The sequence below is a fragment of the Poeciliopsis prolifica genome, unplaced genomic scaffold (assembly GCF_027474105.1).
Source record: "Poeciliopsis prolifica strain line A6 unplaced genomic scaffold, Auburn_PproV2 SCAFFOLD042, whole genome shotgun sequence".
Lineage (NCBI taxonomy): Eukaryota > Metazoa > Chordata > Actinopteri > Cyprinodontiformes > Poeciliidae > Poeciliopsis > Poeciliopsis prolifica.
Genome location: NW_026562417.1, coordinates 4,443,443 through 4,461,651, shown reverse-complemented (window position 1 = coordinate 4,461,651; position 18,209 = coordinate 4,443,443). Strand labels below are relative to the sequence as shown.

The 18,209-nt window shown below is 39.5% G+C and overlaps 2 protein-coding genes across 3 annotated transcripts in view; both read left to right on the top strand.

Moving 5' to 3' along the window:
- scube1 (signal peptide, CUB domain, EGF-like 1) overlaps window positions 1-10,158 on the top strand; it is an 88,234-nt gene extending 78,076 nt beyond the window's left edge. The window contains exons 21-23 of the mRNA XM_055055533.1: window positions 869-1,021; window positions 1,154-1,233; window positions 1,324-10,158. Coding sequence (XP_054911508.1) covers window positions 869-1,021; window positions 1,154-1,233; window positions 1,324-1,476 — 386 coding nt within the window. The 3' untranslated portion in view covers window positions 1,477-10,158. The remainder of the gene's footprint in view (window positions 1-868; window positions 1,022-1,153; window positions 1,234-1,323) is intronic.
- A 2,125-nt stretch (window positions 10,159-12,283) lies between these two features.
- cbll1 (Cbl proto-oncogene-like 1, E3 ubiquitin protein ligase) lies at window positions 12,284-17,981 on the top strand. Of its 2 annotated transcripts, none has more exons than XM_055055534.1 (6): window positions 12,284-12,318; window positions 13,985-14,152; window positions 15,082-15,188; window positions 15,275-15,358; window positions 16,519-16,592; window positions 16,756-17,981. In XM_055055534.1, exons 1-6 carry the CDS (start codon window positions 12,306-12,308, stop codon window positions 17,741-17,743), a joined length of 1,434 nt encoding a protein of 477 aa, XP_054911509.1. In that variant the 5' UTR covers window positions 12,284-12,305; the 3' UTR covers window positions 17,744-17,981. The 2 variants fall into 2 exon arrangements, with proteins under 2 accessions (XP_054911509.1, XP_054911510.1); XM_055055535.1 differs by having other exon boundaries at window positions 12,286-12,318; window positions 13,988-14,152.
- The last annotated feature ends 228 nt before the right edge of the window (window positions 17,982-18,209 follow it).

Genomic DNA, 18,209 nt, shown 5'->3' with positions numbered 1-18,209 from the left:
AAGAGTTGAGTTCACACTGTGTGATTTACTGGCCATCTATGACAATGTTTCATCATGAAGAATCATAAGAAAATCTCTGGTTGTGAGTTTCAATTTGTGATCTGTGGTAAAAGCAGCAAACCTTTGGCAGATTCTAACAGCTGAAGGCAACCTATGACTAACATAAGTGACAGAAAGTAGCTCAGCTCTTCTGCTTAGCTATCAGCACTTCCCCAGTGTCCAGCATGTGATTACCCCAATAGCATGCAAAAATAACATTCATAACAACACTCATAAGATGCTGATACACCTGGTTGTCATACTGAATTAGGAATCACAAGTCCAAGTTTCCTAACCCAGATCCTATAAATCCAATGGACATAAACTGGATACATGGACTCAACTGGGACCACATCAAACTCAAATCATTCACGATTCAATTTCCTGCTAATTAAAAGACTCAACTATTTTTCTATCTAGATATCTTATCTCACGAGGACTGGAATGTGGTTTTTGGGTTTAGGATAGCTGCGTTCAACAACAAATGCATGTTTTAACTTATCTCTATAGGCAAGCCAATGTCCATCTACTGTCCTTCTGTTGGACCTTTTTGATATGATTCTGTTGTTAGAACAGATCATACAGTCTGGGTCACGTTGAAGTCCTGAAGGATTTTGAAGTTGCACAGTGTGAACTTATCCCAAGCAACCCTGGGTTGTACCCGCCTTGGTTGGCATCTAAGAGGCACTTCAACCACAGATACCATATTGGTATCAGAAAACACAGATACTGGGAAAAAAGAATCTATATCCCAGCCCAAGGTGTTTTGTTAAAGATGCTACTGTAACAAAAGCCAACAGACTTGAATGTTTCTGTGCTGTTTCTCTAGCGGTGCCCACTTCCATCACAACCTACGAGACGTGTCAGACCTATGAGCGACCCATAGCCTTTACTTCTCGCTCTCGCAGACTTTGGATCCAGTTTAAGTCGAACGAGGGGAACAGTGGCAAAGGCTTCCAAGTTCCATATGTCACCTATGACGGTGAGTTTGTAGCCGCTTTAGCATTGTTGGCTTTAACACCCCAGTGAAAGATCTTTTGGTTTTCTTTCTTCTTCAACTCAGCTGGTAAAGTCTCTATTTGACCTGTTTCCCTTTGATTCTTTCATGTTGCAGAGGACTACCAACAGCTGATAGAAGACATAGTGCGAGATGGTAGACTTTATGCATCTGAGAACCACCAGGAGATACTCAAGGTACTGAAAAGATGATGCAAAGCTTTCCTTCTATTGTCTAATTTTCCACATGCAGCAGTTTTTATGGTTTATGCCTCTTTTGTTTGACAGGACAAGAAGTTAATAAAAGCCCTGTTTGACGTACTCGCCCACCCCCAGAATTACTTTAAGTACACAAGTGCAGAGTCCAAAGAGATGTTCCCTCGCTCCTTCATCAAGCTGCTGCGGTCCAAAGTGACCAGGTTCCTGCGACCATACAGCTAGACTGAAAATCTTCTTGCACTTTCTTGTTAGACCCTTGTGATCCTGCGTCATTCCAAACCCTCCGGCCTTCATGTAACACTGAATCCCTCATCACCTTCTGCCCGCATTCAGGATTTTGCCGAATTTGTGGCAAAAAAAATCCTGATTTTCTGTACCTGTCCTCGATCTCTGTTGTCACATGATGCCTTTCAACGTCTTGAATACAGAACTGTAAACCCCACCCTTTATAGTAACTGTACACTTAAACATCCAAAGTTTGACAAGTATAGGTTTTTGGAGGCCAGTAATTATTGTGTTGTAGAAATTTGCATTAGTATTTAATTTTGTAATATATTTGTTCCTTATATTTCAGCAAAGAGAGTTATAACCCTGAATACACCAATGTAAAAACATCCATAGTTTTAATTAATGTCCTACAGATGGAAAGCACAGTGTTAATGAAGCTAAATGTTGTGATAGTGTACTCAACAGCTGATCTGAGTAAGATCATCTTGCTACGTCTAAAATGATCTTTATTCCACAAATACCGATGAACTGTTGATTAATTTATGTGCTTGTTTTGATCTGATAGTTTGATCAAGATAGCTCGCTAGCTACTTTGCTGGCTAGTTAGTTTAGCTAGCTCGCTAGCTAAAAGTTATTGTCCAATAGAAACAACCCTTACAACAATTTACTCAATATGCTAGCCTACATAAACAGGAGACAAAAGGAAATTGGTGGCCAAGAATTTTGTAAAGTAGATATTGATTTACACGAGTATAATTATTACGTTATACGTCTGCCATGTCTCTTCCACACTGGTGAGAGAAACGTTGATTTAAAAAATATATATAGAGATTTTACTAAAGGCAGTTTTTAGCAAAAATATTCACACCCTTTGCCCTTCGTTTTAGCACGTCAGCATTTTGTGTAAAAAGCTAACACAGAGAAGCACATAATTCTGAAGTGAAAGGAAAATAATCCATGGTTTTCAAACAAAGAGAAAATGTGTAAATTAGAAGCTATAGCATAGTTTGGATCATAAATATGTTTTTATGACCACCTTTAGGTTTCTGCAAATAATGATAGTTTCATCCATTGCAGTCATGCTAGCTGTTTCTTCCTTGTGCTGTGTTTATGCTGTGGAAGGTGTTCTTTGGCTTTGGCTCGTGGCTAAAGATGTCGCATTGAAAGGTTGTACAGTTGTAAAGTTACTGAGAGGGGATAGCTTGGATTTTTGAAATGACATTCTGTGAGAAAAGTAACAGCTTTCCTGGAGTAGATGGATGTCAGATTGCAATGAGTTGGTGGAAAACGAAAGAAACCCATTTGCAAATGGTAAATGCTTGCAAGCAAGAGTATGTGAGAGCCTTTAATTCTGCAAAATCACACCTGTTTGGTCAGTGTCAGGGAGACGCTGATCATCTCTGAAGCAGTTTACACACATTTAGTTGAGCCATTATGAATGCATTAAGGGAAAACCTTCTCATATTTATACATATTTCTCTCATTTGCAACCAGAGCAACTGTTTGGTACCCTGAAATACTGAAATATCTGCTCTTTTTATTTTTATTAAGGTGGAAAGTGGCAAGTCGTATTTACGCACAAGCCTTTCTTTCTTATTCTCACATTTATAGTTACAATACATGTGTAGTATATTTGCATGGAATACATATGAAATATTACGATGATCAAATGAATCAATTAAAGGAATGCATACTTCACTTTTTTTTACTATAACGTCTTGATGTGAAAACACCACTGTGACTTGTTCCTCCAGACAAATGTTGCTGAAGTTTTGTCTTGTCGGGTCACAACCTAGAGTTCTCCTTTAATTAAAATGATAAGAACTGCCTGCTGATAAGATAAAAAAAGGGATAATTTCTCAGTCAGTTGCATGTATTTAGTGCAAACTGCTTTGTGAATCCAGTTAGTCAGTGAAAATCATGGCAAGTAATGGAGATTGTGTTACTTTGTGAATTATTTCTTGGAGAAGGCTTACAGCTCTGGAATATCTGTGAGACAACAACTCAAATTGAAACTATTCCTTTAAACATTACAGAACCCAATACTAAGAGTCTACATTTCCAAAAAGGCTGTTGTTTGGTTTGTTGCTGTTTAGTACTGCTTCTGTCTAAGTACTTTAAAGTTTAAATAGGCTATTTCAGATTGATGCTGTATTAGTTTTGCTCTGTTAGTTGTTATTTTCCATTTGTTCTACATCCATTTACTCTTGGAAGAGGGGCTCAAGTCTAACTATCTGAACTAATTACTAAAGGTAATTATGGTTACTACTTACTAAGTATTAGTGCATGGCATCAAATTGTGTCTGTGTTAAAACAACAACAATAAAAAAAGATAATCATTTAGATATTACAAAGTGAATTTGCAGATCCCTTTAAATCTTACGTTTAATTCTAATAATTTAAAATCTTTTATATTTATCTGTATTTCCCAATGGATTTTCTCAAAAACAAATTTAAGCATTTTAGATCTGTGCTCTTCCAGGTGTCGTCATTTTGGGGTACTTATTACTCTTGCTGACATGATCAACTGATTTGGTGGATTGATACAGTCTGATCCTATGTAACTTTAGCTATAGGTCTATACCTGTTAGACCTAACAAAGAAAGTGTGAAAGGTTAATATTCACTAACATGGCATTGTACTCAATGAGATATGAATATTTTTAAACAGCTTAAACATGGGCTCCATCTGGGAAGCTATTAGTCTTTCGTAGTTATTTCTTTCAAACTCACTGCAATATGACATATTCTTATCACTGTAACTATCATGGGTAAGAGTAATAACATTTGCAATATCTTCAAAAGAAAAAAATCCAAGCTATCCCTTTAAGCATTGTCACGGTCTCTTTGAAATATGTAATTAAGCTTTTATTATACGGTCTGTTTTACTATAGAGTGGTTCTAATAGAATAATATTGATACTGAATTATTAGCAATAACAACAGGCTTGTATTAGCTAACCAATATCAGCTGCTGCTGTGTCCATTAATCTTTATTTTCTGACGTTTTTGCCCTCTACCTCCAAACTCCTCCACAGTCGTTTAGTATTAGCAATGCTTTGCTCTGTCTTGTTTCCGAATGTTGGGATATGTCTGAACAATGACGGACACATCCAGTCATAGAGTCATGATGCGTCATTATGAACTGACCCACAACGAGAGTGCACAGGTGTTTTCCTACAGCATTCAACACTTTGGGCTGATGAGCCGATGCGCTTAAAGTACTTAAATGTGACAAATGAATTAATTACATCCCAGCAATTCCACCTTAGCCTGTGCTTCATCCATCTTAGCACATGAACAGACAACACCAATTTGTTTTTTCTTTTTATGAAAATAAAAATATATATATAACAAGAAGAGATAAACTACCTAGAAGCGACAAAGTGTTACTTTAGAGAGAAATGTATGTGATTTAACTAATATTTGGAACATTAATTGCACTTGAATTTTCTACTTTGAAATGTTGGGGAGAAAAAAACAATAATTTTTTTTTGTGTTAGCTTTTTTTGTGTTGTTTTCAAGTGTACCACATTTGGTGGTGATAAGTACGATAGCTGTGTTTCCTGTTATGCTAGCCCCCCTGTCTTTAGCATCTGAAAGCTTGTTAGCTAACACAGCTTCCACTCAGCCAGAGACTCTACATTTGTAGGAAAAACTAAATAATTGTTGAAAGACTGTTAGTTGCAATCGTGATTAGATGTCGTCTTCAGTATTGTTTTCATCAATCCGTACTACAATTGTAGGGGAATTGTGTCATTGCAAACATGGTCAGTTTTGGTAAACGATTGAGAAAAAAAATGCTCATCCACACGGCCGGTGATCTAGCACAACAGAAGACGCTGTAGTACCTCTGCCGTGCCAGTCGGTGGTGCTGTAACAGTGTCACAGAACAATGCGAAGAATGCCAAACAACAGCGAACGGTGCCATGTTTATTGGTGAAAGTTTTTATTTGTGAAAGAAAAGTGCATTCGGGATACATTGAGAGATAGAGCTACGATATCATCGTATCAAAAGAAACAGCTCCACGTGGACACACAGCTGAACTCATTTCGTTTGTCTAATTAGCTTAGTCTAGCTTAGCTTATTTAGCCTAACTATCAGACAGATGACTGCATTGGACTCTACGATAGTTTGGGGTATGGAGGAGTTTATTGTGAACTCTGTGACTAAAACATGGAAAGATCCTGTGGTCCAATTGTGTCTCCATGAACTGTAACATTTCATTTGCTAACTGAGTCCCTAGGAAGACTGGAAACGCTCCTAAATATTTTCCACGACTGAATGACGGTCCTTGGTTGCTCTTACAGTGCTCTTTTGATAAACGAGTGGTGGCGGTGGCTTCCCTAAAGTTATTCCTGATGCCTTTCCATCATGGCTCCATGTAAACACAGACCATACGCTCCAGGCTGTCCATCTGCCAAAGTACCTCTGTTGGTAGAAGTTGATGTAGTGAAACTCACACATGGTTTTTGATTGGCAATGTCCAAGAGTTACTTCCCTTTGAAATCCTACAGAAACATCAAGCGTGTACTTAGGTTTTTCCAATGACTGTATGGCTAGTATGGAAAATGTCCCTTTCCCATTTAGTAGGCTGAATATACAGAAACACAGTCCCATCATTGGATATGTAATTCTTTTGCCATCATTACAGTTTTTGTTAGAAGCAATGACCAGTTTTGTTCTATCTGTGACTCATTTTAACAGATGTCTCCAAACATTTGATAAAGTACCAGGCTGGGTTATCCAAAAGAGAAAAATAACTAAAAAATCCAAGTTTACACTTTACAATCCAAACAAACAAAGAAATGTGTACACCAGTCGTGTCCAAACATGTTGTCATTGTGGCCAAATATGTCAAGTTGAAAGTACTCAGGGGCCACAAAAATGTTTATTTTTATTTTTTATTAAAAGTGTAAAAAGAAAAAAAGTTTTACTTCATTTCACCTGAGCTGAACGATCATCTAAACACGCAATGTTTGAATGAACCAAGCAAAGCTGTCTGACTTTGCCAGAAAAGCAATCTGTAAATTATAATATATATGAAAAAAAAATGACTTCACAAAATTTGCCTGGTCAAACAGCAATAACAGTATACAATGTCCCAAAATGTTCAGGTTGATTATCTTTGTCTAAATTTGTTAGCGTGCATGTGTGTGTGTGTGTGTGTGTGTGTGTGTGTGTGTGTGTGTGTGTGTGTGTGTGTGTGTGTGTGTGTGTGTGTGCGTGTGTATTTTCAGCAACAACAGAGTATACATATAGATATGACTCAGTGCTCCCAGGTCTACTTTTTGACTAAAGCCACTGGATGTTTAAAGTCCCATATCCCATCAAACTGAATTAAAACAAAACACCTGGCTGATGAAAAAGTAAGTCTTTGAGTTGAACCTTGCTTTTTTCTGAAGACTTTAATATGTCTGTATATTTTTTGAAAGGCATCATGTCTGTGTAAATTGCCCCTTAACATTTTCCTAAACATGAATCTGGATCAACCGCCTGGGCTGGCAAACTAAACTCAGCATTCTTGTATTCTGGTCCAAGCCGTCACTAAATCAGCCAGAGAGCCACAAACGAGGCTGCTTTGCTGCTTCACAGCCCGAATGACTCGCCGTGAAGAAACAATGAAATCTGGTCTATTGGCTGGCTTCTGCAATTCCTATTAGAAAATTGTGAAGGAGAATGTCTGGCCATCAGTTTGTGACCTTCAGCCCAAACACATTTAATGTACCGAAGGAAAATGATCCAAAACACACAAGAATGTCCATCTGAACGAAACAGAAAATTAAAGTTTTGGAGCGATAACGTGCTGAGCTCAAACGACCTTTATTTAACCAGGAAAAGCCCCACTGAGATTAAGGAAGTCCATTGACAAATGGAATCATCCTCTGAAAACAGACGTGTTTAAATCGGGTCAGTTATGTCTCATTCTAGTAGTTGTTTGCTTATCTGAAATAGTTTTGGGAAATGAGAAAAAAAAAATAAGCAGGAAATTGTGAGGTGGAAATTACATTTTCACTCCAAAAAGGTAAATAATACTGTGGGCTTTTCTGGTACATTTGTAAAATGGAGATTATTTTTAGCATTTTCTACCAATTGACTGGAAAATTGGCAAAAATCAGGAAACTTTACTTCAGGTTCCTCATGTTTCTTCATTTATATCACCTGAGGAATTGGATAATGAGGTGCTTTAGCAAAGTGTTAGCTAAAAAATGTCCACACCTATAGAACTAGGCTAGAGGAGCTTTTATATGTCGTATCTTATCATCATTTTATCACATTTTGGTCCCAACAGATTTGCTTGTTTTTCCAGTTGAAGTTCAGAGGTTTATTTTTTCACTAAATCCAGCCGTATTGACACTGTCCCGTCTGTAAACATGGCAAACTGAGTGGAAATGCCTCGTGCTTCTCACCTCTCCCACACCGTAATATTAGGAGTCAAGTTTCACCCTGCAGTAATCGTCAAAGACCAAATTCTTCAGAATCCTCTGCATTAACCTCGTGAAATCAAACTAGTGCTTTGACAGATTCAGCAGCCTTCCCGGTCCCAGTCCTTTACATGGACCTTTGGGTCGGAGGCAATTGTGGCTTGTACTTAATACGACTGAAAGACAAACATATCAGGAGTGTAACAATACTAGCATCACTGCTGGGCACATACCACGGTTTCTGGGCTGCGGCTTGGTGTATGTTTGGTAAAAACAGGAAAAAGAAAGAAGCCAAATGTTTGGTTTGTTTTAATTTATTTTAAAGGGGGGAATAAAATCCCTCGCAAAAACAAACAGCAAAAGAAAATGGGGTTTTTTATGTCGAGGTCCCTGAGTCATGTGCACAGAATGCAGATGTTGGCTTGTTTTAAATCACAATGTACAATAACAAAACAAGCTGAAAAACGTATTGTTGCTTATTGATTGAATTTATTCGACGTCATCGTTCACGACTTCGTCTGTTCTCTGATTGGCCTGGTTGGAATTCTGCCACAGAAATCCATCTCTATGGGACGAATCGCAGGCAGAGTCGCGGCAGGAGATGAGAACCAAGCAGAACTGCGCAGGGAGATGATGGCCAGAGCAGATCCACATAGAACACCAACATGAAATAAAGCTGTGTGTTACTTGTGTTTAATGGAGGGTCTTAGTCATTTTTAATTTTTACTGCAGCTTCAAATTTGCTGCTGGAAAATCAACAACTTACTTCAAAACTGCTTACAGACTCTAAAACGCAACTTGTGGTATTATTTTTTATATTCTTGCTGTACTTTTTGTGAGGACATAAAAAACAAGATGTCTTTAGTATTTTTATGAAGCACAGAAGGCGCTGGAGCTAACGTGACTCACACCTTCAGTGAAGAGAAATTATGAATTTGAAGGAATTTGCATTGCATTCAACTGTCTATGCTTTAAAATCTGAAGTTAATCAGGGGACAGTTCTTGAATCCAAACGCAGATCTAATTAAACATGATCTAATTAAACATTATCAACGGTTTTCTCTGTTTGTGAAACGGCAAAAAAGCAGGATTCTATTTTTTCTTTTGGCATTGGGAGGGAAGTCAAACGTAGACTTGTCCCGTAGACCGTGCGTCACGTCTTGTCAGCCGACTGTACTGTTACACCCCGAGGTCCAACCCGACAAGGAACAAATGTAGTGAATATTTTGGGGGGAATGAAGATAAACACCCCAGTGTGTGTATGCTCTGTTGCTCTTGTTACTCTGGTTACTTTCTTAAAGCCCTGGCTTCCACCCGCTCATTTCAGTCCAGGTTTCACAACCAAATACCTTGATTGACTGTTTGGCACATACCGCCCGACCAGAATTCCTGCATTTGTCCACAAAAAAAAAAACCCATTTTAATTAATGATGATCTGAATTCAAGTTCAGGATCCACACACACGCACAAAAAGGAATGATGCACTTTTAAGACTCTGCCAGTTGTTACAGAGCGTACTAAAGCGAAGCTGATGACTGGGAGGTAGGAAATTAATCTGAAAGCTTGGGCTTTGCAAAACACTTTGTGGTCATGGGAAACTGTTAAAGTTAATCGTCTGAAGCATTCAGAACCACAACTATGGTTCCACACGGGTGTTTCACTGAGTGGACTTAGTTTTGGCTTGAAATCCGAAATATGGGATTTTAGCAAAAGAAAAAAGAAAAAAAAACACCAAACCCAAAGTCATTTTTCTACCACTGGCTAATAAGTTCTCCGTTAGGTAATGTAGCTTATAAATGTAATGATTCAGTTAGTGCTTGGCTTAAGTTCCTGCTCCAGGTCTTGCTAACAAAGCAGCCGCAGACTGATAGTCAGGCCTCTTTGTGTATGTAGAGATGAGCACTGTTTCATGGAAAGTGGTGAAAAAAAGGGATCCAAAAATGTCAAAAATAACAGCTCAATAAATTGGAGAATGTATCCCACCCTGGATGGGCGTATGCATGTTGTATGGATGAGAGTGGTAGAAGTCTATGTGCAGTGTGTGTGTTGACGGGGTGGCGTTTCTATGGTTGCCTGGGAAAAGAGAAAAACAGTCCATGTCTGCTTTAGTCCCATTTTGTAGAAGAATAATTTGAACTTTGTGTAAGTTTGTTGTACCCAAAGAGAGAACCTGTGACACAGTGTTGTGGCCGTTGTTTGCTCCGTGAAACTCCAGTACTGAACAAGTTCAATAAACAGTAGCAGAAAAACAGCCAAGATGTTGTCGTGACTTTGTGTGAAATCTTCAGAGCTCCATCTACAGCTGAAAATATGTTGTTTTTTTCTTTTTTTCCATGTCACCAAACAAAATATATGATGATTAGTATGGAAGCATAACACTACCAGAGCTCGGAAATAGATTGTTTGCCATCACAATGAGATAGATGCAAGGCATTTTCTAGTAAACAGATGAGTTTCATATCTTGCTAACACAAGTTAAAAACAAATATACAAAACAAGACATTTGTCCAAATTAAGTGAAAACCAATGGAATTAGTATGTTTTATTAATATTCAAGAATTATTGACAAGAAACAAGTTGGTGAAAAGTTACTTTAGTTAGTTGTGTCTTTTTTAAGTGTAATAACATATTTGAGCCAGAAATTAGACAAAAACGGTTGGTAGTATTTTAGGTTTCTACAGTGTAAAAATACATTCTGATGTCAGATTACAACTTTTTTTTAAAATTTGACTCTGTTTCTTCTGGACAACTCTAACATCTGATGTGCCAACATTTTACACAACATTTGTTTCAACCAGAACATATTTCTCATAATCACAAGAATGCCTCTATTTATAACAACATACTTGCACTGGCATTTATTTCTTAGCTCTATGAAAGAATTTCGTTAAATTCTTTCGTAGATTTTATTGATTCATTCGTTCATCTTTAGTTTTATTCAAAAGCTAAAGTTCCGGGTTAATTAACAACGAATCCTGTGAATAGTTGGGTTTAATATTGTTCTCATGGAACATTCAATAAATAATCTTTGACAAACATTCCACCTTTTAGTCAGAACAGTTAATTGATTTGGTATGCAAATTTCTGTTCTGTCTGAATTTTGCTTTCATAACGATTTGTTTTCACCACTAAAAACTAGGACAGAAAATATTCTGACCGAAAAAGATTCTCAGCCTGCTTCCTCAGCTGAGGTCCAACTAGTCTGAAGAGCAGCCATACCTCCGTTTATTTTTTTAATAAGGTACTTCCTACTATTTCAGAAGAATTTTACCGTTTATGTATTCTAATCAAACGTTCTTGTGAGTACACATCTTAGCCATCTCATATGTCCTTCAATGTGTTGCTTAGATTCTTGCTTCTGCATCATTCTGTAAAATTACAATAAACAATGTCTTATAATCTAATCTAACTGAAAAGATCTTTCTTAAAATCCCCATAACCATCAAAACTTTGATGATTTACAAATTGCTCAGATGATCCAAGCAGGTTCAAGACAGACGTTTTGCTCATCGCTGATTGGATGAAGATCTCACCAGCGATCGAATCATACCCAGTGCTCTGCTTTCTGACCTCTCCTCTGCCTCCCCTGCTTTGAAATCCAGCTTGTTTCATGCCAGGAAAGAGACTCCGGAAAATGTTGCCTGCATTCATCCCTCGAACCAATAAATGTCACACAATCAAAAGCTCAGAAAAACACTGGTTCACAACACAAGAAGCCCTGTGTGGGAGCACGACCCCCAGTTGAACAACCAAGACAAGACACAGCTGCATCTCGTCCTTTCTCTTCTTGCCTTCTGTTCTCTAATAAAAGTTCAGTTAGTGATTATGAACTGTTTATGGCAGCTTTACAATGATCAGCCAAAAAAGAGATGATGCTGTATTTTTAATGTTCAATATGCTGAAGAGGTTAAAAAGCCAACCCGGTTATTGTTTGGTTTTTCAAAATTATCGTTGGTTTACATCAAACCTGCGCAACTGTTGGCTGGTTTGCTACGCATGACTGCCATCTTGTGGCAGCATACGGTATTCCCATTAATTCGTTAAAATTAATGGGATTAATTCGTCAATTCAGGGGTGTGGATATCCCTGATATGGTTCTGTGTGCTGAACTGCAGCTTCATTATTGATGTCTCTATATATTATCTTGTTCTCCATACTTTTTATTTGTTTTGATTAATATTTTATTTATTGTTTTTCTTCTGTCTCAGTCGCTATGTTTTATTGACCGTACTACATTTCTTTAAAAATCATTTCTGTAAACCTGCAGTGTTATTTACCGCATATCGTTACATATTTTGCATCTGAATAAAAAATACTTTTATATCATTTTTTGTGTTCTTCCTTTCATTCCATTTCCTCTCCGCCAGTCCCATAATGCATTGCGTTCTCTGGTTGGATCATGGACCAAGGCGGTAAGCAAACTGCTAGCCCGAGCCGCTGTTAACAAAGTTTGTTTTTTGTCTTTATTTGAACCGTTTTATTTCTCCATAGTGCATTTCTGGGCTAAAACAAAGCGCAATTTAAGACATTGCTGTCCTGAGACGTATCGTTGCCTCTTACTGCTCTGTTGCATGATTACAGGAAGCTAAAAATGCTCAGAGACAGTCAGGCACAGTGCAACATTATACTGACGCAGAGTTAGCGTTCAGACTGACAGCCTGTATAGTTTCCTGTTATATTAGACAGCGCCTTGCTTAATTACCATCCTTCACACTGGTGACTTATGTTCGCACGATAGTTGGAGTTAAATTGGTTCCGACAGAGTTAGGCCGCTAATGCTACCTGATCAATGTTAGCTGATGTGGCTAATCGTCCACGCTAAACTAACTTGTCCCCTGCACTATAGTTGAGTCGTGTTATTTGTTTTACACAGTCAAATCATTTCGAGTGGTCTGTTTTCTGTGGTTATATTCTAACACTAAATGTGAAGCTGTCGGTGTTGCACATCAATTGGTAATCTATGCGGTCGTTGTACCAAGCCGCCGTGGTAGTTACATTGATGCCAGATTAAAAAGAATGATAAAGTGCTTTTAAAATTCATTTCGACTTGAATAAGATGAACGTAACGCAGTTACCAAACGTATTAATCCACTGCACAATTATTAACTGTAGTGGTCTTGCATGTTTGGCTTAATTTAAACAATTATTATTACTATTCGGATATAGTTGTATAATAATAATTCTAATATTTGTCCACTTTTATTACAGTGGTCATATATAAACAAGCTACCTTTAATATTTTTATACAGTCACATAAATCTTGAAGTTCACACTAATTTGAAATTAGAACAAACACAAAGTAGCACATAATTTCAAGAAGGTATCAAAAAGAAAATAAAAATAAACCCCTGTGTTTTATTTATTTTTTTCTAAAACGTACTGTGATGTTGCATAGTGAAAGCATTTAATTTAAATTCAAAAATACTTGATGGATCCCAATATTTCTTTGCAACTACAAAGAATCATTTTTTTATATAAATTTATATTGGGACCAGAGTTGATGTCACATATAGATACCAAATATTTCTCTATCTTTCTTTAAACAAAGATGATGTGATTACACATTTTACACAACATTAACTGCGGATTTAAAAAACATGTACATCTAACAATTATCTTTCTAGAAGTTTCCTAGACATTCAGCACTAATTCATTTTAGTGCCAAAGGCATTAAAATGAATTAAAATCAGTATAAAACCTCACTAATACTGAACAAACTGAGTCATCTTCACTCATGAACAACTTCCATTCCAAAGAGTGTTGTCACTCAGAGTGTTTACTAAATGTCTGTATGCTGTCCTTCAGAAGGCCTGTTGCATTTTGAATGACGATTCCTCTAGGACTGTACGATGTGAGAAAAAATTGACTTAGTTGGAGTATTATATGAAAGTATTGTCACGACAATTAATTGTGAAATTTCCTTATTTTCTTCTTTCTCTCCTTCTCATCTTGTATAACCAAAACCTATGTCATGTTATATTTTTGTTTGAATTTTACTGTATGACAGTCATATCCCCAGAAACTCGTTTGCATGAGTTTCTGATTCTTTCTGCTCATCTTCCTTTCCTTCATCATCAGCAGAAAATGACCTCCCAGGCGGCGACGGCTCGGGGAGTCTGAGTGACCTGGACGTTCGCAGACGGATTCCCATTAAGCTGCTGTCCAAGCAACCCCTCAGGAGCAAACCTCCGCCCCGCATCCAGAGACCCGGCATCAGACCCTGTAAACCTGAAACTGGAGAGGATGGTAAGCAGAGCCGGCCCAAGGCATGAGCCAACACCGCAGACACTCTGGGCGCCCTGTAAACCGTTGAGTTTCAACACAGACCACAGGTCGAGAGTTGTAATAGTTGTTCATTGAGAATACTATTAGGTCTGATTTAATAGGTTCAGCGGAGATGAATGAAAAGATTTTAAATTGTTGAAATTGTTGTGCATTTAAATTCAAGATTTGAACGAATTGGGAAGTTTACTTTGTAAAAGTGCAAAAGATAATCTGCACAGTTTGATCATTGTCACCATAGATGATTGCAGATGTAGTTTTTATTGAGTTGTTTCTCATATCAGTTGCCTATTGGTGAGCTACATGCTCCATGCAGCACTTCCCAACACCATTAGTAACCAGGGGTTTTGATTGTGAATGGAAAAGATTTTATTTCTGTTAAAGGTTTCTGTGCATTCTGGAGAGGTCTGAAAAATTGCAAAATTTAAATTCTGTATTTGCAGTGCCAGGATAAATATGGATGATTGAAAGATATCTGATTTTAGAGACTTTACAATCTATTTTAATGTTGTGTCTTCCTACATTCCTTTCTTTGTTCTGTCCTTTAGAAATTTAAGTCTGGAAAAGGATGGAAATTTTGCTTGCAAAACTGAGTAGCAACCCTCTTTGGATAAAATTTCCAAACATATCCTAATCTCATAATATCTAATTGAAAAGCTGTGAAGATTGCCTTTAACGTGACAAAGTTTGGAGATTGGATTGTTGGTACCAGTTGTTGGCCGAGATGCTAGGCTAAAATTTGCTCACTTCTTCTCTGTTTTGATATGACTTGTTGATAATTCTTGCCGTTCCGGTTTATGTTATGTGGACCAAAATTACAACAGGAGAGTTTTATAGTTGCTCTCCCAGTCTGTCAACTCTGCTTCATTCTCTCTCTCTCTAAAATCTGACAGATAAATACAACTTCAAGCAAGAGGAGCGCTTTGACTGTTGCACTAAAGCTGGCGATGTGTTCGGGAGTCAGAGGAGATTTCCACAGCCGCTTTTTTGGGACTATAAGGTGCGCTGCCTTTAGACCAGTTATAACATTGATCATATAATGTGATACTAAAGCTCATTTTCCCATGTTTGTCATTTTGCGAACAGTTGAACTTGGTCGGTGAAAGAGATGGAGTCCCGATCCACTTCTGTGATAAATGCGGTCTCCCCATTCAGCTGTACGGACGGATGGTATGCAACATAAATCAAATCAAAATGAAATCAAATTTTATTAGTATAGCACATTTCAGCAGCAAGGCATTTCAAAGTGCTTTACATCATAAACACAAAGTCATGCAACATAGAATAAACAATACATTGTTACATATTACATTTCAAATATAATTCTAAACAGGTGTGTTTTTAGTTGAGATTTAAAGGAAGTCAGGGTTTCTGCTGTTTTACAGTTTTCTGGAAGTTTGTTCCAAATTTTTGGTCCATAGATGCTGAAAGCTGCTTCTCCTCTCTTGGTTCTGGGGATGCAGAGCAGAACCAGAACCTGAGAGTCTGGAAGTTGATATAACAGCAGCAGATCTTTGATGTATTGTGGTGCTAAACCGTTCAGTGATTTGTAAACTAACAACAGTATTTTAAAATCTATTCTTTGAGCTACAGGGAGCCAGTGGAGGGACTTTAAAACTGCTGTTATGTCTCTATCGTCCTGGTTTTAGTGAGAACACAAGCAGCAGCATTCTGGATCAGCTGCAGCTGTTTAATTGATTTGTTGGACAGGCCTGTGAAGACGCTGTTACAATAATCAATGCAACAAAAGATAAACGCATGGATGAGTTTCTCTAGATCTGGCTGAGACATTAGTCCTCTAATCCTGGAGATGTTCTTCAGGTGATAGAAGGCCGACTTTGTAACTGTCTTTATGTGGCTCGCAAGGTTCAGGTCCAAGTCCATCACTACTCCCAGGTTTCGGGCTGATCGCTAGTTTTTAGTTGTAATAACAGAAGCTGTGCATTGGCTTTAGATCATTATGATGACTTCAGTTTTGTTTCTGTTCAGCTGGAGAAAGTTTTGGTACATCCACACATTTATCTGTTCTAAATATTTATTCAGTGATTGGATGGGTTCAGAGTCACTGTGTGTCATCCGCATAGTCATGGTAGCTAATATTATTTCCTGTAATAAAAAAACAATAACATCGACTGATATGGAACGCTGGTGTAAGTTATTCATCGTATTGTCCAGTCAACTTTTTATTGTTAGGCTTGGTAGCTGGAGTCTGAATAGTAAAAACCATTTAAAATCGACCACTCTGGGGTTGATAATAATAATAGTTCTATATTTTGAATAGATTGAAATGAATGAGTTGTCAGTTGTGACTCTCCTCTCTAACGTCTCAGATTCCCTGTAAGCATGTCTTCTGCTATGACTGCGCTCTGCTGCACGAGAAGAAAGGAGAGAAGATGTGTCCAGGGTGAGGCGCCGTTTCCTGACAGATGAGTCAAGTCCCTGGCCTGAGTGATGTTGCTCATGTCTGCTGTGTGTGTGTGTGTGTGTGTGTGTGTGTGTGTGTGTGTGTGTGTGTGTGTGTGTGTGTGTGTGTGTGTGTGTGTGTGTGTGTGTGTGTGTGTTCCCAGGCTGAACATGTACAGCTGCACGGAGCCGGTGCAGCGCATCGAGCAGTGCCAGCGCGGCTCGCTCTTCATGTGCAGCATCGTGTCGGGATGTAAGCGCACCTACCTGTCCCAGCGCGACCTGCAGGCGCATGTCAACCACCGCCACATGAGGGCGTCCAAGTCGTCTCGCCAGGACCCCGTCCACCTGGCGCCGCCCGACGTGCCGGAGCGCTTCCGCGTGCCGCCGCCCCACATCCCGAAGAGCCACATCCACCTGCCGGCGCCGCTGCCGCCCTACAGCCAGCCACCCCCACCCAGTCCCCACGACGGCCCGCCGCCCCCGTCCCCACTGGGGCCTGAGACCTTCCGCATCTCCACGGTCACCACCCGCAAACATAGCAACCTCATCACGGTGCCCATCCACGATGACTCATCGTCCCGGGACCCCCACCCCGCGGGGCCCGGCCCCGGCCAGCCCCCCCACCACCACCCGGGGGACTACCCCGGTCAACCACCTGTGGTGTCACATTCCCACCACATGATGGCGCCACCGCAGCATAACTTTGGCCCTCCTCCTCCCCCTCCGCCACCCATCAGCCACCCCATGCAGCATCCTGCCCAGGCCTCTGGGACCCCACACATGGTGTACAGCCAGGCTCCCCCACCCCCAATGTCAGCAGCTCCCCCACCTATCACTCCCCCACCTGGGCACATCATAGGCCAGATCCCCCCTTATATCAACCACCCGCCCCCAGGACCTCCACCGCAGCACAGCGGTCCCCCTGTTAACGCCCCACCACCACATCACTATAACCCCTCCTCCATGCAGCAGTTCCCTGAGGACCAGGGCACCCTGAGCCCCCCCTTCAGCCAGCCGGGGGGTCTGAGCCCGGGCATGTGGCCTGCCCCCAGAGGGCCACCGCCCCGGATGCAGGGGCCCCCGCCCCAGGGTCAGATGCCAGGGCCGCACCACCCAGACCAGAGCCGCTACAGGCCATACTACCAGTAAGCTGCCAGCTGGTTGCCAGTCAGTGTCATTTCATTTTCATAGCTAGTGTGAGTGTCGTTAGTGACGGGAGGAATCTGTTCCACACGCTGAGCTCAGCTCCACACTGAACAGATTACAGACCCTGAGAAAAGACGGATTTCAGCTTTTTTAATGACATGTTAAAAATCTGTGTATATGTCGACTGCTGTCACCTACATTAACATATGTTAAAGCAATTCAATAAATTCATAACAGCTGATGTTTTCTCCTGTTTGTTTGATGGTAATTGAATGAAATCGTCTGTATTAGGTTCCTAGTTTAATATTTAAACAATGCTGGGCGATAAATACATTTTTTTGAAGATTTGATTTTAAGAAAATCTGGATTTTGTTTTTTTTAATTCAGTCATTCAGTTTTCATAGTTGGATGATGTCACCACATCCAAGGCAGCCATCTTGTTTTATAAGCTTGTTTTACAGCTCAACTC